The 22,215-nt window shown below is 40.7% G+C and overlaps 1 protein-coding gene across 1 annotated transcript in view; it reads right to left on the bottom strand.

Moving 5' to 3' along the window:
* Nucleotides 1-22,215, bottom strand: part of DNM3 (dynamin 3) — a 234,943-nt gene that overhangs the window by 198,572 nt on the left and 14,156 nt on the right. Inside the window, exons 6-9 of the mRNA XM_067532436.1 lie at nt 22,024-22,091; nt 14,589-14,727; nt 3,800-3,886; nt 1,504-1,574 (exon numbers count right to left, since the gene is read on the bottom strand). Coding sequence (XP_067388537.1) covers nt 1,504-1,574; nt 3,800-3,886; nt 14,589-14,727; nt 22,024-22,091 — 365 coding nt within the window. The remainder of the gene's footprint in view (nt 1-1,503; nt 1,575-3,799; nt 3,887-14,588; nt 14,728-22,023; nt 22,092-22,215) is intronic.

Genomic DNA, 22,215 nt, shown 5'->3' with positions numbered 1-22,215 from the left:
AGGATGGAAGAGGCACTTGCCACCTCATCTATGAATGAGGCCAATTCCAGACACCTAAGAATAACAGATTTGGGATTTTCCTAAATTGTCTGCACATCAAACAGAGAAATCTTAGCAATGTTTTCAGTTAAGTGGGGAAAAAAGGTCAGCCATACTGGAGAGAATCATTTTTCTCCTCTTCCTTAGGAGATAAATTCTTGGCTTCTGCTACTATTATCCTCTGTATCCAAACAGCAGTCCTGCTCATCCTCAGCAGTGCTACTGTCATCCTAAGCAGGCACTGCAGTGAGGACTGAATCAATGCTGCCAAAATCTGTGTTGGCCACTGTGCACCAAGGCCACCAGTAATGGCTACATCAAAAGCATCCATGTATCATAAGCTGTCTCCAAAGACACACAGTTCCAGGTCAAGAGATTGGCTGGACTTGAGAACCTCTCAAAGTTCCTTCCAGCCTTACATTTCTATGGTTCTATAAGAGGTGAGAGATGCAGTTCCAGGTCAGGAGATGCATTTCCAGTGACCCCTGGATTCAGGGTTGGGACAAAACAGGAGAATCCAATCTAGACCTACAGCAGGGGCCACTGTCAGGTATTACAAGGCCTGAGTAGGAAAAAAGGGCCAATTAACCTTGTGACAGGCTGCGCCCCTGGAAGAGAGTCAGAGTTGGTGAGTGCTAACTGATGATGAAACCCAGCAAGACAGGGGCAGGATGAGCTCATATAAAACCAGGAAGTAAAGACCAAGAGGGGGCTACAGGGAGGAATGCTTCAGTCACTCCCTAGAGAGGAGGGGAGCTGGCAAGAGACAAGGAGGATTCCTGGAGAAGTAAGCCCTGGGATCCTGAGAATACACACTCTGGCAAGAACCCGAGAAAGGGTGAAATAGCGACAAGGAGCAAAGGAAGATCTATTGGTAACCCACTGGGGGCAGAAGATAGGAAAGAAAGGTAGGAAGAAGCTCAGGGAAAGAGCAGCAAGGGTTGTGGCTGTGCAGACCTTGGCTGCTGATGACAGAGTCCCTGAGCTGGAACCTGGAGCAATGGGTGGGCCTGGGTTCCCCGACCAGCCACTGAGGAAGCAGCACAGTTGGGACAGGGCATTGGAAGACTGCCTGAGATGGTTCGTCCAGTGGGACTTTGACACTGCAGATGAAGAACTATAGTGTCCTGGCCAGAGGACCAAGCCATGAAGAGGGAGCACCCCAAGTCACAAAGAAGAAGTAAGCCGAGTCCAGAGAGAGAGAGAGAGAGAGAGAGAGAGAGAGACCAGAGGGTGAGCAACTGAAGGCATCAATGGGGCGTCAGACTGGTCGAGAGCTAATCCCCAGGTAAGCCACAAGAAGGCACCCCAGCAGTGAACTGTACTACAATCTATTTGCATGTCTCAAGGTCAGCAATAGGCATCTCCACCATTCAAAATGTTTCAGGCTATTTTTTTTCCTTAAAATCAGCAATAAGGGGAAATTAACAGCATATCTGTATAATAAAGTCTCCGTATACATACTTTGCAAAGCCAATGAAGTCTTCATGGTTGGTATTGATGTAAGATACCTGGATATCAATTAACAGCCGTACCTACCAGGAAGAAAAACAGAAAAAGAAAATCTGAGTTTGCTGCATTATTGAATACTGTCTTTTATAATCATTCAGGACAAAAGCAGTACTACCTACTAAATCCCCTATCTGTTTCTTAGCTTATTTAGTAAACTAGACTACAATGGAACTGTCAGTCAACCATCTCCCTCAATTTTCTTACAGTTGCCTCATCAGCAGCTTCTGCACATTTAATGAAGACTAACCATATCTAGCCAAAGGGGAGTTTAATACATAGCACAGATTCTAGCACTATATTTTGCAGGTTAGGCTTGGTCTTCTGTTGCTACTGTTACTACATAGTCAGGAACCTCTGTGAAGAATTAGGACTCTATGGTGTTAGACACAGTACAAGCACATAAGTCCCTGCCCAGTGAACTTATAGTTAAGGTGTTGGAGAGGATAAAACAGGTGAACGAAATAGACAACAGGGGTGGGCTGAGGGATGAAATAACAGGACAGTGCAGAGGGGCCATGACCCTGATTTCCTCCTGCCATCTTTTCAGACACTGGCTCGTCAGCAGGAATGAGCTATCCCTTGCTCTCGGGAATACAGGGACTGCTACAATGAAGGTCCTTGCTCAACCATGCAAGGAAGGGGAATGGTATTTTGCATGGCTCCCCTCCCCTAGCAAAAGCCTCATATGCTGACCGCAGGGGTAAGTCTGCAATGCAATTCAACACATGTGGCTGGCACAGGCCAGCCATAGGTGTTTAACTGCAGTGTAGACATACCCAGAGCGTGTAAAACTGTGTAGTTATCTAAACCACTTCACGTTCCAAGTCTATGCTTCAGGGCAACAACTATTCAGCAACTTTTCAGCAACTATTTCACCGCCAGAATGCGGTGGGTAAGAATACTTTGAGGCATAGGCCTAAACTATAAAAAAAGAAAATTAAATTAGAGTTTTAATTTGATAAAATAATGGAACCTGACCTTCCAACTTGGATACAAGCCTCTCTGTATCTAACAAAAACCACTATGGAAAAAATAGTTACTTCTGAGTAAAAGCCTTAACTACTGGATGTCTTATTATGTCTTGACATCAAAGTCCTCTTCACCAAGTCCTATACCACTAGACTATACAATTTTGCTCCCTTTCTTGTGTAACTGATTTCTCTCATGAAGTCCAATATTCTTTTTAAACCCCTTTCATTTCATCAAAAATTAGTACAATTGTTGTTGCAGAGCTCCCAGAACCACAAAGATATTTTATTTTTATTCCTGAAGGGGGAGATTTTTTCAAAAAGCACAAAGGGCAGAGTGGACCCAACTTCCACTGAAAGCCAATGGACAATGAGTGGCTCTGACTTGGGCCTTCTGAACGTCTCCCTGCTACTCTGACAGGTTTTAATACAGTAATTGTTAACAGCTTGTGTAAACTGTGACATGCGTGTATGACAGTCACCTATTTTAACACTGTCCATGCCTTAATCTCAGATTTACGTACAACTTGAACAAAAAGAAGAAGTTAGATGCTCTCTTCATTCATATATGTAGGAATCTGATATTTTGTGCTCATCTCTGGGAAATTGCTACGTAATGTGCACACGAGAGAAAGGAAAAAAAACAAAAAAAAATGGGAGCAGTGATTCCAAGTTACCTGTGTCTTTTTCTTCCAAAGTTTGGCAAACCTGACTGCTGATTTAAAGCTCCCCTCAGGCACAAGAGCAATAACTTGTGTGTTTAAGATTTGGAGTAAACATCTATACTATTGACTGAGAAGAAGGGAACAGGATATCATGCAGCACTCTCAAGCTCAATAGGGCCTGCAGCTTCTCAAGGCTCCAGCACAGGGTTGTTATAAATTAGGTTGACTGGCAGTAGCCCCAGCGGGCTATTATGGCTGCAAGGAATTGTCCCTCTTCCTTTGCCATGCCCTGTCTGCAAAGGGGGATTAGAATAGGAGCTGTTACTCCAGTTCTACGCCACCAAAAGATCTACATTTTCTGCTCCCATCTGCGACTGGCAGACTAAATTAGAAGCCTTTCCAGCAGCGCTAGTCTCCTTTCCTTCCTTCTCTAGAACCTCACCACTCCCCACATTTCCAACATCTAATAATGTCTCAGTGTGCAACAAAAAATCCTTCTCAGCATGTTACACTTGAAACAAAAGCAGTTTACTATGGTTAAGGCTTTTCAAAAACAGTCCAAGTAAATTCTCCACTCTCAGTTCCCGACCATCCAGATTTCATGCTTATCCTCACCTGTTCCTTGGTCTTCTCTTCTCTGTCTCGAATGTGGCCAGCAACAATCTTTTCAGTTTCCTCACATAGTCTCGGGTAGGTCGCCAGCTGTAAGGCAAAATGGGGAGAAATTTAAACTTACCGAGTGATGTTAAAAGGGTACAAATGGAGAAGCTACAATAGTCCCAGAAAGAAGGAAGTTTTGTAAACACTAGTACTAAAAGTTCACAAGATCCTATGAAGCACAGTAGAACCTCAAAGATACGAACATCTCAGGATGAAGGTTGTTTGTAACTCTGAAACATCCGTAACTCTGAACAAAACATTATGAGACAGTCCCCTGCAGTCAGTGGTTTCCAGTTGAGGCTGGGAGAGATCTCTGGACAGGTGGCACCGGGCAGCACTGTCTGGTTTGCAAGCAGCTCACTGCCCTATTCCTGTTTCTTGCCTTTGGGTTGAACTTGGAGGGCCTGCCCTGCATCCTTGGAACTACAAGCAACAGCCCTCAGCAGCCTCTCCCCAGGGATCGCTCTGCTCTGTGCACTGCTCACCAGGCTCCAGAGGCAGCATGTGGCAGGGGGTTGGTGCCAGCCAGCTGCCAGTGCCCCTCCCTCCCCTGACTCTTTCACTCCCAGAGGTGCTGGCAGGATCCAGGAGTGCAGCCATGGGCAAGTCTTGGGCCGCATCGGTGCAAAAGCTGTGGCCCTTTAAAACTTCTCCAGAGCACAGCTCCTCCACTCCAGCTCCAGGCCAGATTTTGGCTGCAACAGCAGCAGCTCAGTAGCTCCCTGTGGCAGCTTCTTTCTCAGGCTTTGGATTGACTGGGGTTGTGGTGAAAACAGCTTCCCCTTCCCGGTGGAGTGGGGTGGCGGGGGGAGGGGTGGTGAAACAGAACCCTTGGCTTATAGGAAACAGCGCAAACCCCAGGCTTCTTCTGTTCTGCATGCTGACCTTTAAGATGCAGTACAGGTATTTGCTTCCCCCCGCCCCGTCTCCTCTGCTGCCTGATTGCTTACTTCCAGTTTCACATGGTGTTCAGTTGACCGATCAGTTTGCAACTCTGGTGTTCGTATCTTTGAGGTTCTATTGCATAGGGTATGAAGCATAGGGTGCCACCAGTAGGGTGGTTTTAGACAACATGCATAGATCCAAACTCTTGGAACTTGCACGCGTACCTGCTTCACGGAAAGCTCAAGAAAGTAGCAGACATTTTAAGTGCATGCTCCTTTGCAGAACTGAATGTTTGGAATGAGAGCATACAGGGACCTGCAGCCTGAAACCATCAACTCCTGTTTACTTAATCCAAATCTAGGTTGAAGCTCTCCTAAAATGTAAGAAAGGAAGCTGGAAAGAGTGGATCTATACATGGCTTTCAAGAACGACATACTGCTAAGGAACTTTTTTTTTTCTTCTTTCAGTATTGGCTGTATCGCTCCCCATTCTTGGAAACTTAACTAGCAGTAGCAAGCCTCCACTGAGGATGGCTGGGGCAAACTATGCTGCAGAAAGAGCGCAGGGCTGCTCTCCCAAACTGAGTACCTGATCTGTCTGAAAATTCCAAATAAATGATGGATGATTTAGCTGAGGTTAGTCCTGCTTCGAGCAGGGGATTGGACTAGATGACCTCCTGAGGTCCCTTCCAACTCTAATATTCTATGATTCTATGAAATGCATGACTAGAGCTCCAGGGAGCATCTTTAAGCCTCTGAAATAGAGGAATTCCACCTGGCATGTTGCAGAAAATGCCTTAAAACTGGTTGATCATATCCTAAATCAATCACATATTGACATAGCAGCAAGGTCTCAATGAGTCTTCATACAAATCTATATCAATTAGTCTTCTCCCAGAGATTGCCTATCTCCATACAGCATGAAATCAGAGGTTTGCATGGGTTTAAATGCTACCAAAACAGCAGCTCATGGCCAATTTTAATATCTAATTTGTTCAAGCCCCACCTCCCTTGGGCAAGCTGAGAGTTTTACAGAAACACACTGGACACACAGACTGATTTAGGTGAAGCTCATATCACCTTAGTCTGTAATTTGGGTAGTGGACACATGATTCCCTGAGCCATCAGGGCTTGGATCTCAATTAATCTTCTGGCTAATGTCATAACAACAAGTAATGCAGTTTTAAGAGACAGGTAGATAGTTGGGAACATTCTCTCAAAGACTGAAATAACAATTCCATCAATTCTCGCTAGTGCCAAGATGGTGATGACTCCTAAGTAGGTGGGAAGATATGAACCAGTCCCTTCAAGGATTTTTTAACAATAGGATGTGCAGGTATTAAAAGATCATTGGCGTGGAGGACAGTATGCAGATATGGCTACAAAGTAGACTGACTGTACTCCAGGCTAATCCTGAGTGTGTAAGTGATAACCAATATTTATCATTTATGTAGGCATTGAAGCTTTTATAGCGAGAGCACAGCTGAGATGGTGCGGTCATGTGGCCCATATGTCTGACAGTACAATACTGAAGACTGTCTTCCATGGAGAATTAGAGATTGGAACTTGTTTTGGGGCAAACCATGGTAACATTACAGCTCTGCTACCTTGGACTGGAAGACTTTGAGATCTCATGGACTGCTGCAACCAAGGAGAGACGTGCAAGATGTCAAGCTAAAAGCAGCACATGTTCATCTACAATTATTTTCACCTGTAGCAGTTGTGGACAGGACTGTAGGTCAGAAATGGTCATTGGTATCAGCTCAGGATCCACAATAAGTGACTGTAGCTCATCCACCGAACTTGACAGAAGACTCCATCATCATCAGTTTGATTACACATCTATCTTTTCCAAATGGGCCAAATGGGCCAAAATGAAGGGAACAATAGAATAGTAATCTTACTGGAAGTTCATAGTGAAATATTTTCCCCCTGGTTAAGTCACTATTATATATGACTTTCCAAAATGATGTGTTTAACTTCTTACAAACAATCGGCCACAACTATTTGCCACAATCTCTAGGCCACCAAAGACTTCAGATGGTGATGAAGAACTTGACTCTGGTTCTGTGACAAGAGATATGAAAGAACTGATAAAACACCCTTGCATTTCTGGAGTCAGGTTCTTGTGTGCTGTTATATCATCTTTTAGTTGAAACAAACATAAGAATGAGCACACATTTTCTTCACTGTCTGATCCACGAATGGGTGAATGGTTACATTCATGTATTCTTTTAGTGCTATGGACACCAGAGCCATTGCATTTGCACATGAACTTGGCTGACCCTAATCTAAAACAAGAGCTAGCTCTTTGGGTGAGGAGGAAAGCCTAAAAGGCTTCCTCTAATAAAAGCTATGTTAGGCAGATCTCTCACGCTGTGCAAGCTTAAGTAGTAAAGGCCACACAAATAGAAAATCCTTTGGAAAGTGTCCTTCACTTAGAGACAGAAGAAAATAAATATTTTGAGCTAAAAAGAATTTATTCAAAAGGAGCACATCCATTTAAGCGCCCCCAGAGTCAAGTCCATCAGAACTAAACTGATTAAACAGATTTACCAGACCCAAGGAACCAGATGGCACTTGACAAAAATCACCAGTGCAGATCCTAACACTAGCTAGACAACTGTTATAACTGTCAAAAAAAAAGCAATTTTTAAAGCTAAAATATTGTAATTATCCAGGCTAGCTATTAACTATTAAGAACCTAAATTAAACCAGTGAAACTGCAGGAAAGGAAAAAGGTCCCAGGATTTCCAAGATTAAGGCTGCAATGACCAGTGAAGAATTGACAGGAATCAGGGCCACCATTTCTTTATATTCTGGCTCCAAACATTCAGATCCACCAGGTCTCTAGAAGATTCAAACTTGGATGCCAATGGGGCACGTGCTACCCAGAAGTATGGATCTATCCAAGCAGTGCTTGAAGGAGGAGGTTCACACCACAAAAGCAGGCAATCTTAACACTGCTGTATCTCCCAAGCATATGCAATGCATCCACCACAAAATTCCTCTGGAACTGCCCTAAGGGGAGTCTGGTAAGGAAGGGATTCAATTATAGAGAATTGAAAAGGCCATATATATTTACATATAATTACAGCATTGTGTTACTGTCACAGCTTTTCAGACCAAGGCACATAATCGAGTCAACCACCTGTAGATGGAGGAAGACAACATTGTATGGGGAAATTAGTGACTTGCCCTCAACTGAGAAGAATTTTCTAAGCTGAATTATTTTATCTCTCAGGGTCATTAAATTAAAAGTTCCTAGAATGGGTAAGTATATTTTTTTTTTAAATCACGTGGCTGACCCCTATAGAAAGACTCCAGCAGAGCTCCATAATGGGTGCAGTGTCACCAATATGGTGCATGCTGGGTTGTTACAGCAGACTTGGAACAGGCCAGTTGTGGCATGGCAAAGCTGGACATCAGGAACTGCAAGGGGCAAAGACACTTATTAAGATGTCCAAAAAGTACCTCTTAGTGTGAATTCATTACATAGAATTGGTGGTAACATTTTCATCATTTGGGACAAAACTTCTCTCACAGATCCACACATGGGCAAATCTCAGTTTAGAGATACTCTCGCAACAGAGAAATGCATGCACATGAACAGGAACAAGAGTCGTGATCTGTTTTACAAATTAAGAGATAAAGATTTTGCCCTTCATTTACTTATCATAATTCAACAGAAGATTAGAAAGAAGGCAGACCAATGTTCCCATTAAGCTACACGTGTGCTTATGCAAAAGAAACCGAACAACACACAAGTGCACGTCTCCTTGCCAGATTGCTCCTTCCATCCAGGTGGGAATAGGAGGCCTCATTTCTCCCCTTTCTCCTGCATCTGAATAATCTCTCTATTTTTTGATTACATGGCTTTCGTATGAGGTGCTGTAAATTATTCCAAAGTTTCAGATTCCTACAAGACTCCACCATGTGGCAGCTGCTGAGAGTCTCAAGGGCATACTCATAGACCATGCACTGCAAATCATAGCCTCAAAAAATGTAGCCAGTTTTATTGGTTTACTTGAGCGGATGTTTTCCCAAGTGGGATTTCCTCTGAACCTTGAGAGGAGTGAAAAACTGAAAAATTGTCCCACTGGATTTAAGTAAGACGGTGCTCTTCTTCAGCTTTTGTCAAAGAAATCTCAAATCCCTCCTCCTTAAGAAAATATTTCCTTCAGCTCCTTGTAAGCACAAGAGGTGTGATTTTTTCAGATGTGTTTAGGTGATTTAGGAGCATGTCCCATTAGTTTCCAATGGGATTTGTACTCTTAAATCACTTGGGCACTTTTGAAAATTCCACCCAAGAACTTTTTGTTAACCTGCTTTTGGAATCCTGATGCTCTGAGTTGAGCATGGGTATAAAAACAAATCTTATTAAGGCTTCACAAGCAGCCACGTTTGCCCCAGCTTGACAATTTTCATACTCCCCAAAAATCTTGATTCTGCCTTGTCATCCTATGGGAGGTGAGAGAGAGCATTCAGGCCTTGTTCTGTAATTATTTCAATAACTAAGGTGCAGTAACTGGCACCACTAACGCTCTACATCAATTTTTTGTCAATTCGTTTTGACATATTACGAGAATGGGAGTAATACTAAGCAGCACTCCTCGGACTAAGATACTTGTGATGCCATCTTTCGCTTAAAAAGAATGGAGAAGAATGAGGGGGGATTTGATAGCAGCCTTTAACTACAGGAAAGGGGGTTTCCAGGGAGGATGGTACTAGGCTGTTCTCGGTGGTAATAGATGACAGAATTAAAGCAATGGTCTCAAGTTGCAGTGGGGGATGTCTAGGTTGGATATTAGGAAAAACATTTTCACTGGGAGGGTGGTGAAACACTGAAATGGGGGAGGTGGTGGAATCTCCATCCTTACAGGTTTTTAAGATGTGGCTTGACAAAGCCCTGGCTGAGATGATTTAGTTGGGGTGGGTCCTGCTTTGTGCAGGGGGTTGGACGAGATGACCTCCTGAGGTCCATTCCAACCCTAATCTTCTATGATTCGGTGAGTGAACATGAGCCCACATCTCCTGTATTTCCTTCCCTGTCTGATCAAAGAATGGATATTTGCAGAGCTGTTGTAGCCATGTTGGTTCCAAGATATTAGGAGACAATGTAGGTGAGGGCATATCTTTTATTGGACCAACTTCTTGTTAGTGAAAGAGACAAGCTTTTGAGCTGAAGAGCTCACTGTAATGTGAAAACTTGTCTCTGTCACCAACAAGAAGTTGGTCCAATAAAAGACATTACCTCACCCACTTTGTCTCCCCAGTGGATAGACAGCTACAGACAGCTACAGATATCAGCATTGTTTTGAGAGGGCCTCCCGTTCCACAAATTCAATAATTGTGTCAGCCCTCACATTTAATGGATAAGGAAATCTGTGCCATTCTACAAAACCAAAGAAACAATTCTTCAGATGACAAGACTAAGATACTGTACCCTGATAAGGCAGCTCCACATTATCACCAGCTGAATCTCTGACCTGAATGAAATGAGTACACTGAACTAAGGGATTTTTGTTGGTTTTAAGAAGTACAGTAGAAGAATAACTCTAGGAACAAAAGCAAATTCCATTCCTATTCTTCACTGATGGTGAGGATGAAGGAAATCACAAACAAAGACATTACATTAATCTTAATAGAGACTTACTACTTCAGATTCATATTTTAGTACTTCATTCATAAACAGTTGAGAAGACACCATCAAAAGTCCATAACAACCCGCACAATATTTCCTAGACTCTACAAGCTTTTTTCCAAATGAAGAGACTGACAGAAGAACTGATCAGAAATGACTCTGGACATCATCATTTTGTCCTCTTCCTGTGCTTATAATAAGGGAAAGAGTTACGGTTAGTGCCCTACAATGCAGAACCTGCTTCTGAGTAGTTTGTTTGGTTCAGTGTATTCTATCTTTTGATTCCCTTGGAGTATTTGAACACCATCTGCAACTCTACTCTGTGCCAGGGTTCCACAAACATTTTAAAGCTATTCTGATTACTAAAAAGGCAATTAATTCTGCTTACTCAGGACAGTTTTTCCAGCCGTGCCCATAAACAATAGCTAAAATTAAATGCAACTCATTATATCACCTGCTGCAGTTTCCTTTCCTAATAATCCCATTGTGTCAACCAGTCTAGAATTCTTGATACTAAAGCTAGTGCAATTTTCTCATAGTTTACAATAGAACATCTGCCAACACCAAGATATTAATTAACTGATCATACTAAGTACCCTTTAACTATATATCCATCTATGGCTACAGTTAAGTGTACAGACCTAAAGAATCACATTCTGTTAACAACTGATGTAGTACTGAAGAGCCTACAGTAGGAATAATCTTTTGTCAGAAGGGGACCCTTACATTTCACTCAGACTAGATGGGAGAATAGCAAGGTACAAGACAGAAATGTGAAGCCAAAAAGGTATCCTTCCAGAACTGGGAATCCAAACTCATCAAAGCCTAATGAAAAGAACAAATTGTGGCAGACAGATTGTAAAATGGCAATGAAGGGCACCTAAAATAGCTAGTCAAAGACAGAAAAATAAAACAAAAGGAAATTATGTATTTCAGAAGCAGAAGTCTACAACAGTCAGTGGGAGACTACTGGAGAATAAAGAAAAATCAAGGCGGAAAAGGACACCGCAGAAAAAGTGAATGGATAAAGCTTTTCAAATTTTTCAAAACTGAGGTAGGCACTTAGGAGCTGAAGTTTCATTAAAAGATAATGGTAATTAGGCTTCTCAGGTGCCTAAGTTGCGTCTAAAAATTTTGCTCATCCATTTTTGTGCATCAGTCTGCAGCACAGAGGGTGTGAGGAAATACTTATGCTGGACTTACCCTTTTCAGGTGAAAATGAACACTATCAGAGACTGACATGTCAAAAGAGAGGTGCTGGAAGAATATGAAATTAAATGGCAACAAGTTCCCAGGATCATACGGTATACAAAAATCTGAAGGTACATAAGAATAAAGTAGCTAAGCTACTAAGAAAATGTAATCTATTATTAAAAATCAACTGCTATGCTAGAGGACCAGAAGGTAAGCAACATTATGTCTTTCTCTTAAAAAGACAAGCTTGTGAAAGTTACAGATCAGCATGCCTTAACCAGGCAAATTGGTTGAAATCAGAGAGATAACAGTATAAAACATGAATAGAAATAGGATGTGGTAGGGACAAAACAGCATGTTTTTGTAAAGGAAAAACTATTGGTCTTTGAGAGTGACAATAAGAAAGCAGATAAAAGGAGAGAAAATTATTTATTTGCATGTTTGAAAAAGCCTTTTATAAAATCCCTTAGCCTGTTAAGGGACATAAAATAATGACAGTTCTTTACTTCAGTATTATAAACTGATTAAGAGACAAAACAAATAGAGGGAATAAACTGTCAGCTTTCATCAAAGAAGAATATTAATTCTGGAGTGCCCGAAGAATCTGTACTAGGACTGGCAGTGTTTAAAATGATCTGGACAAGAAAGTAATCAGTGAAATAGCAACATTTGCAAATTACATGATTTATGTTAGTCAGGACCAAAGAAAATCAGGAACTACAGAAAGTCCTAGCCAACCTAGATGACTGGGCAGTGTTATTGTAGATCAAATTGATAGGGAAAAAAATGCAAGGTGATATACATGGGAAGGAACACTTTACAGCCTATACACTTGGCTGGATCTAAAACATAACTGCTTAGGAAGAAGATGTAGGCGTCATTGAGGATAGCACAATGAAGACACCAGATTAATGTGCAATGGAGATCAATAAAGAAAACAGGAAGTTAGTTTGTATTAAGAAAGGAACAGAGAATAGTGAAACTATAATATTGCCGTTAAATAAATTGATAACATGCCCTTACCTTGAATCCTATGTTCTGTTCACACCATCTCAGAAAGGGATCTAGCAGAAATAGAAAGGATCTAGAGAAGGGTACTGAAAATGATTAGGAGCATAAGAAAGACTTCCTTATGAGGGGAAATTTAAAAGATTACGGCTCTCTCTAAGCCAATAAAATTTATTTTTAAAAGGTGTGTATAGTTTAATGAGGGGACTAATAAAAGATGGCATAGCAAAGGTATAGAATACAGTGAATGATATAGAAAATAAACAGAGTTCCCATATACCCTCTTCTCATTATACAGAAGAAGAGGACATGAAATGAAAGAGGTAACAAATTTAAAACTGATTAAAAGGAAACATTTAAACACATAATTGTTCTACCACAGGAGATCGATGTCAAGAGTTTAGGATTCAAAAGAGGATTAGATGTGTATGAGTTATATTAGATAGGGTAACAAATTATAAGGAATATAAACCCAACAGTGTTTCAGAGACAAAAATCAACCACCAACTATAGGGACTAGGAAGAAGCTTTGAAGTATCTGGTACTGACAAAGACAAGCTACTCACTGGATCAGATGGACCATCAGTCTGATCCAATACAAAAATTCCTATGTTCTCAAGATTAAGAAGTGAGGACAGATGACTAGCACAGCCCCTCGGGCTCTGACATGCTTTCTATGATTGTTATCAAAGGGCCAAAATGCTTATCTGGGGCCTAAGCCATTTTCAGCCACAGTTAATAGTGGTCACTGGAGTCCATTTTTGACCACAGGTAGTTTTCAAGTGATTAAGGCACTTAGGAAGCTAAGCCACTTTTGAAAATCAGACTTTGACACTTGAAAATGTTGCCCCCTATAACCAAGGAACATACAACTGATTCTTGATTTCTGTATTGAATTGTTTTCCATGCTAAAACCTGAATGTTTTAGTCACAATAGGAAAATAAGGTGGTTGTTTTTTTTTTTTTAAATATATATATAAACAAACCTGGGTACATACTGTATGCAGACCACTGGCCAGAACATGCATTCTAATACTAGGGATAGTTTTTACAGGTCAACTTGTTCATAATTTTACTATACTCATCAAAACCTTAAATTAAGATTTAATTAATGAGCACACACCCTGTTCACTTAAAGGAAGCCAACTGCACAACAGTTCTTATAATGAAATTTGTTCCCTACATTTGTTCTGCAGCTCTTAAGGCTAGTTCACCCTTCCACCCACATGCATACTCCCAGTGGGGTAAGTGTGGGCAAATCAAGGGAAGATTAGATCTTCTCAGATTTCTACCTTGTAGCCCCTTGAAAGTTGGGGATGATAAATTATGGATTTGCATACATGAGAAACAGCTCAAGAGAGTATTTCACCACGATTTGGACACTTAAGTATGGTTTTACTCTGAAGAGTTTCTATGTAAATGTTTACTCAGTAGAACTGCTCCCTGAATAAATTTGGAATCTCTTTTGTCACTAAAGAAAGCAGATTCAAGACATTACTACTTTTTCCTATTGTCAGGGCCGCAAAGACAACTTCAGATTCTGGATTTTTCTGTCTTATGCATCAACAGAAATGTTCATTAAGTTTCATTTGCAGGGCCACCTAGGAGATCACATTCTCTTTCTATTATGCCTTCAGTAACAGCTGTGCAATACGGATGATGGCAGTATGGCTAGAGAGGTGAAAATGGGACTACTGTTTGACTGATCCTATTTTTAGAAAAAACAGAAACCATGCTGGTGGATGATGCAGAATCCAGAAACAAACCATTTTGAGCATCAGAACGCAAGATGAGTTTTATAGTACTGGCAATTATATAAAAGACCACTTTTTTATTTGTAAACTGAATAAACTGGATCAGAAAGGAACTATGAGACAAATGTAGACCCACACGTCTATTACATCATTTTTCTGAGTAGAGCCACCTGGCAAAGATTCTTGCCCTTTATATTATTTACCATAACACTAGACTGACAAGCGTACTTCAACTATTAATGAACCCATTCAGAAGTTACCTTTTTAGTGCATTTCTTGACAGTGTTGATTAACTCTTGCATCACCAGATCCACGCTTTTTAAGCAAGGCCCTTTCAGCTTCACTATCTGTTTTTTAACTATAGCCTCAAAGGCCATATCTGGAGTAAACAAACCTGTTCTGTGGACATATAATAAAACATATAAGATACTGAAGAAAGACTTTAGGGAAAAGAATACAACTTTTTATATTGAATGTAAAGCAGAGACCAGAATCACAAGCAGCATTAGAATATAAACAAAATGATTCTGTAAGCTGCAAGATGAGTGACTAGCTTAAAGTCTAAAATATGGCATATATTTATCAGGAAAAAACATGATGCATTCATTTGATAAGCATATTCAGTTATGGTAACAGCTCATAGCATATGACCTGTAGATTAATTTGTAAAAGTAATGAAGTCTTAGTAATATTAGCCAGTAATATAGCACTGCCTCTATTATTAAACTATTGCTGAGAAATGGGATGAGACCACTGGGTTTTGACATGCGAATTATGGGGTGTGCGGATTAAGAAAAGAATTAGAGATTCAAATTAATAGTTTAGTGGGGAGAGAGTGCACAGTCACTATCTCTTAGGGGTCCACCATTCATGCAATTACAGTATAGGTAATTCTTTGTCAGCATTTCCATCATACAGCATTTTCATTTTCCGGGACTGATAGCCCAACTATAAAAATAGTCAAATGAAAATTGACGTGCAAAGTCTAGCACAGAACTGACTTGGTCTGTCTTTAAACAGAAGATTTAATATGAAAATTAATGTGATTATTTTTAGATTGTGGAGCATGAATGAAAAAATTGAAAAAAATCCATTTAACCTGCAACTGTAGTTCATCGAGATGACTGCCAGTACATTGTAAAAGGTACTTTTGTGGTATGCACATATACGTCAGTGGAGAAAGTCAAAGCCATCTTAAAAAGCAGTGACAACTGGTGCTACTGCACACTCTCACAGGTCTGACTCTTTGGATATAGTTACATAAAAACCCATAGTCCAAGTTCCTTTTTTCCCCAGCCACATCAAAATTCCTTCTTCCACCTATTCAAAACCCTACATGAAGACTCTGAAGAAGTAGGGAAGATGAGTAGTGTATGTGGACTTATATAGGCAGATATCTCACAGAACTAGTTACAGACAAATAGCTATTATTTCCCTTCAAAAACTGCCTGTATAGGATCCCTGCTTAAGAGATATTAACTAGAAGTCAAACAGCCTTTAAGGATATAGGTCTAAAGAAAATAAACTGAACATTGTTATTCTAAATTGACCATCACATCTAGTTGACAAGCCAAGAATAATGCTATAGAAATGTAAGCACTGAGCTCAAGATAGCAGCCTCAAGTGTCCACAAAGGAGATATTTTCTGAGATATGTTGTGGAAAGGGTTTTGGATCAAGGGAGTGTGACTTTAAATCCCAAAATATTGTGACACCTAGCAACTCGCAGCAGATCTGTGTACAGGTTCTAATTCACTGAAACAATCTCTGGCCAGTGAGTGGTTGTCCCTGGATTTAACTCCATATGCTACAAATAATATGGAAGACTAACAAAAGGGTTTAGTCCTACCTAGGCCATAGCTAAGAGCTCTCTAGCATCTAGCCCAGTGATTCCCAAACTTTTGAAAGCAGAGCCTCCCCTCAGGAAAATAAAATAAATCATGCCTATCTTACAACCCTGCCATGTGTTGTTGAAGGTTTAATCAGTTTAATGTATACATCTTTCATACTTCCCTCAACCACAGCTAGTCCTTCACACCACCCCAAACGAGAATGCCCTACACTTTGAGAAACACTGATCTAGCCTATATAACCTTACCTCCCCGGTAAGTTATATGATTCAGAGAAAAGTATGGGTAAATAAAGAAGATTGGAGTGGACCTTAAATTTAGTTAAGATCCGGTAATGGATGGTATCACATTATCCTTATTTTAAGGGAATTCAGCCATCGGGGTTTAGATCTCACCAATCCTCCTTGATGTTATAGATAGTAGCAATGCTCTTTTTAAATGCAGGTGATATGAAGAATATTTTCCAAAGAGCTCACACAGTGATACCAAATCACGTAAGCATCAAATTTAATTTCAAGGAGAGAATTTTTTCTCAAGTGGGTGGAAAAACATGCAAAAGTCCTTTCAGAAATTGTTTCACTAAAAATGTACAAATGTGGATGATCCTTGGGTGTACAATTATATTAATCATCATTCTCTTATAAATTGTCTCTCTGAAATTCTATGTGCTAATATTAATCTGAACACAGACAAATCATCCCAAGGTAAGATAACCAGCCCATCCCAAACCAAGTATCTTGCCTCCCCCAAATTTAAGTTAAATTACAGACACACCCACAAAGTGAACCAACACTGAACTCATCAGTAAATTGGTCATTTAGAGATGGTGAACAATACAAGGCACTGAAGCAGTGGAAGGTGCACAGTCTTGTTCAGCAGCACAAATTGAAAACCTTTTCCATTTCATGGCATAGGTTTTCCTCAAAGATTTATGACTTTCCAGAAATATTTGCATAACAGCTTGAGGACTCCAAATCAGAACTTTGCAACATGCCACATTGCAAGCCATGATATTCAGGAATCTCAGACCTGGATGATGCATTTGATTTGATGCTATGAAAACAGATCGGGAAGAACTGAAAGGCAAACTAGATGCTCTAGCAGCAGGGGTAGTATATCCAAATATGAATACTGATATACCCATGAAGGTGCCATCAGTTTCCTTCATCCTTGTCCCATTTGATCTTTTCATGGAATTCTTGCAATCAGTATTATTGCTGAAGCATAAAGAGGTAAAAGTATAAAGCAGAGGATGTTCCCAAGCTAGAAGTAAGTTGTCCAAGAATTTTGGATCATTGTTTCCTATGGAACAAAAACTGAAAGCACACTGATTTCTCCTTCAAGACAAAGGGAGCTTTTTGAAGGATCCCTGTAGTTTGAAATATCGACATGGCCAAAATCTTGAAAACAAACTCATGCTGGGGCTGATAAATTCCAAGTGAGGCTGTCTGCCAAGATAATGTTCTTGCATGGGGAAAAAAAACCAGAGCCAGAGGTGCAGCTTGATATGGAATGAACCACTTCCTCAGACTAGACAGTTTCTTGACACACATCTCAGGAACAAGCTCCCCCAGTAGTGAATATGATACATGGCTGTGGTGATGTCTGTTAAAATCTGCACAGATTTGTCACTGATTTAAGGAAACAAAGTTCCCAATACCAGCCAAATTGCTTTGGATTCCAAGAAGTTTGTAATCCTAGGTTTTCATGGATTTCGAAAGACCATCTACCTAAAGACAGTGTAAGTGGGCATCCCAACTTACGCCTGAGTCATCTATCAAAATCACCGCTGGTGGGAGCCAAGGAATACACTGTACTCCAGAAACATTTTAAAGACTGTGTACCATGAGATTCCTGGATGGTTTGGAGATTGTCATCAGTGTTTATAAGCCATCTTTCAGAGTCCAATAAACTGTCCTCATCAAATGCTCTACAGGTCACATTCTGAGCCTAAATAAAGAGTCCATGCATTAGGCTCACAGAAATAAGAACCCCTTACAAATAATACCATATCATGTGTTTATGCAGTTTTTAGCAGGTGATGGATGCTAAGTCATAACCTTCACTAGAAAGCTCCCAAGATATGCCCCAGAGGGAATTCATACAGTCCTTTGGGGGCATCAACAGGCATCTAGAGTAAAAAATGAGAGAGAAACATCATGAAAGTGAAACTTCCTGCAGAAAATAGACATAGGAATGAACTTTGTCTAGTTAGTAAAGCTCTGGTGGTATCAAATAACCAACAGTTAAAAACAACAGCTCCTTACCAATGCCAGGAAAATGTAGTTATAAAAGTCTCCCCTAGTTTAAAAAGAATGCAAGCTGTAACCGGGAATTTGTGCAATCCAGTTGACCTAGGAATCATCTCTGCCAGCAGAACAAGTTCGTTGTAGATGAGTCACATACTTTGATTCTGGATCTCTGTTGCCTTGAGTTAACGCCTGTGTAATGTGGGTGTAAAAAGTTACCAAGTCTGAACAGATATAAGTAAGTACACAAGGTGCAAGTGTAACCCACTGATGAGCGTGTTACAAGTCCCGCTTTGTGCTGATCCACAGAGGATATGAGTGTGACAGATATGACAAAGTATTGCCATATCCTTGGGAGACTTTACATATGATTGTGTTCTATTCCATGGAGAAGGGCTGCAACATTTCCTCCAGGAACCAAAAACAGTGGATGGTGACTAAGGCAAATCACCCGGATTGTAATACACAGAGAGGTACCACCTCCTGGGAAGGTTCACATATACTAGTTCAAATTGGATTCTCCATAGACCAAGAGACAAAGGAAGGATTTTGTCAGGGCCTTCTCAAGGCCTTCTTCCTAGTCCAGCAAACAGACAGGACCTGCTGTCCAATGGGGTCTCCAATCCTTGTGGAAGGGTTGGAAGGACTTTGACCTACAGTGGCCCTATGTAACTGATGGGTGATCTCTAGTAAGTGTTAGCATGCACACAGCAGTGGTTTGTTTTCAATATATGTTTTCTCTGTAATGCTTTTATCCGAAGAGTAAGTGTGATTGCTTGGAAAGAGCTATGGGGTAACTTGGAACTGCTGCCAATTACACTATTCAGAGCCCTCTGAGAGCATGCAAAGTGCAGGCGCTGGCCTTTTTAGGCAGACTGGCTTGCTGGGATATCACAGTGTAAGGCAGGGAGCTGGGCAGCCTTAAACCTTGGTCAAGAGGGAGAGAGATGTGGGTCTCCACCCAGAAGAGATGGCAGCTGGGAGCCGGAAACTTTTAAGTGGGTGCCCTCAGCAGGCCCCAGAGGGGAAAACACAAATACAGCTATCTTGAAACCGTGACAATGAGTTGTTACATCCCCATTTATAGAGTCTTGGCTCTTTACCTCAAGCTTCAGCAGTTCATGCTTTCAGCTCTGGAGTTCCCCAGTTCAATCCCCAAGCTGGGGACCAAGATGGTGGCAGTCACACAAGGCCATAGAAAACTAAGCCCTGTGACTCATGTTCCCAGGAAGCATTACTGTGATGTTCCTTTAATCATAAGATCAGTAAATATAATTAAAGGTGGATCAATTGAGACTTCATGAGTCGTGGGTAGAAACAGAAAAATATATAGACGTGGGCCAAATTTTCATCAACAGGAAGGAGCCCAATAATCCAACAAGGCCTGGCAGAAAGGTACCAGTATAATCTACGCAATCCCTTGGGCCACTGGGTGCCATCCTCCTATACACCTTTGAATGCACTTGCTTATTTCCCCCCATAATTAACAAATATGACACCTTTACTGGCTGAATAGGTATCCAATGATGAAGAATCTGGAATAAATAGAACACATATGGGAATATTTATTTGTATATCCCAGAATTCATCTTTCTAGAGAGCTTCAGCACTTTGAGAAAATGGTCATATCCATGATCATAACATGATTCAAGAGGCATAAATAGGAAAGTTTCAACAGAGCAAAACCAGAAAGCATCCACTCTATACTGTGAGACAAGCTTGCCCAGCTTTGTATCAATGCCATATTTTGAGCGGTGTCTGAGCTGACGTTGAACCAATCCTGCACTCACATCCTTAATGTATGATGCCTACGTCTTCTGGCAGCCAGCCTTCAATGACAGAAGCTCAGTCCACCTACAACAGTATCAACATTCCAAATTCTAACAGCCCTGAGTTTCAATAGTGTCTACAATACCAAGCTCAAAAACAGCATCAAGTTTGTATCCTTATCTGGATTGCCTTATCTGTTTCCTAGAAAATTCTGAGGTTACAGCAAGGGTGCATGTGCTGCTCACTAGTGGGAAATCTATATAAGCAATTCCTGAAGGAGACAAAAATAGGTGGGGTTTTTTTGTTTTTGTTTTTTTAAAGGAATGAAATTCTATTCATAACTAAACTGTGTTAAAGGTCTTTGTAATGTTTACTCAGTGCACATCACCCACTGTTGTCACAATATTTATCCAAAAGGTGGGGTGTAATAAATCATTAGAAAAGTAATTCACTGATCATTAATATTCTTGCAAGATGTACGTAGAGTATAATTTTTGTAGGTTAACTGTACATGCATCATACAAGAATATTAATGATCAGTGAATTATTAGTTTTCCAATGATTTATTACATGCCACCTTCTGGATAAATATCATGACCACAGAATTGCTTATATGCATCCCCACTCATGAGCAACACGTGTACCCTTGCTGTCTTTCAGAACCCTCTAGAAAGCAGAAAAGACAATGTGCATGTTCAGATTACAAATTTGAGATTATTTACAATGTAAAAATCACAAGCAGGAGAGAAGCCAGCATGGTGTCTACACCCAGGTTTACTGGATTATAAAGAGAGGGGGAGCAAACCCCTAAGTTATCCTTCACCTGTGGAGACAAAGAAACCAAGCACTTTGAATTCTGTGTTTGGATCTTGGCTAAGGACTAGTGAGCTATACTGGAAGGACAACTATGGAGAGAACTAGTAAGAACAAAAGAATCTAGTTCATTGAATTTCTGTCTTAGTAACATATTTTCACTTTTGTTTGCTTGTGATCATTTTTATGCTTATTCCTTCTACTTAATATCACTTAAGTCTATGTCCTTATAAACCAACTCAGTGCTGATATTGAAGGGAAAAGTGTGTTAACCCCAGTTAACAAATAGGCTGCTGTGTACCATCTCTTTAAAAGGAGAGGCGAACTGGATACGGTTTTGTGAGTGTTCCAGGGAGAGGGACTGGACACTACAGGGAAGACTGTTTGGGGGACACATGGGGCTAGAAGAGCTGTTGGTGTTACCCTGCAAGGAATAACCAGGCTGGTGGAAGCACCGTGCATCCACTGTGGGTATCAGGGTTCTGAGCCACAGGGCATGTGGTGGTGACACAATCCCTTACTGGTCTGGGTGGAACCCAGGAGTGTCACAATTTAATATAGTTTTTCAATTGATATAGAATATAAATGGTAGGCAACTAAAGCCAAGCAAAGAAGTGATAGAGAGTCACTCTTTTTTCTGAATGTTGGGCCTCCAATCCAATTACACCAATTCCATCAGCCATGGTGCTACATGAAAATCTTGTGTTATAAGAAGGTGCTCTGACACCAGCGATCAGCACAACCAGAAGAACTGTGCTGACTTGCTCTGTATATGATCTCTCCATAAGTCCCAGACGAATTTGGTACCTCCTTGTAAATTAGTGGGCATGAGAGCCACCATGCTCATGGCTATGTTAAAAATACAGGCATGAAGAGAAACAGCTATATTAAAAAAAAAAAAAAAAAAAAAAAAAAACTGCCAGGTGGATGAGAAGGTGATGAGTGTGTTTATGGATTAACAAGATTATGCTTTCTGTAGATGTGTGTGAACCTGGAGAAATGGGAAGCACTTGCCTGATACCATGTATGTTTTTGATTGCATAGCTTATTTCTCTCCGCAGTTCTTTCTCATTGAATTCCATCTAGAGGAATCAAAGGAAAAAAAGTCATATTATACACCAATGCTTTTAACTAACATTTGCTCAATATTAATTCACTGAACAGAGCTGAATAGCTCAATCTCCCAAACAGACTGAGCAGGTAGCT

This window comes from Emydura macquarii, unplaced genomic scaffold, assembly GCF_026122565.2.
Source record: "Emydura macquarii macquarii isolate MOO-44397 ecotype Brisbane River unplaced genomic scaffold, CSIRO-AGI_Emac_v2 contig_3287, whole genome shotgun sequence".
Lineage (NCBI taxonomy): Eukaryota > Metazoa > Chordata > Testudines > Chelidae > Emydura > Emydura macquarii.
This window is presented reverse-complemented; position numbering and strand designations above follow the sequence as displayed.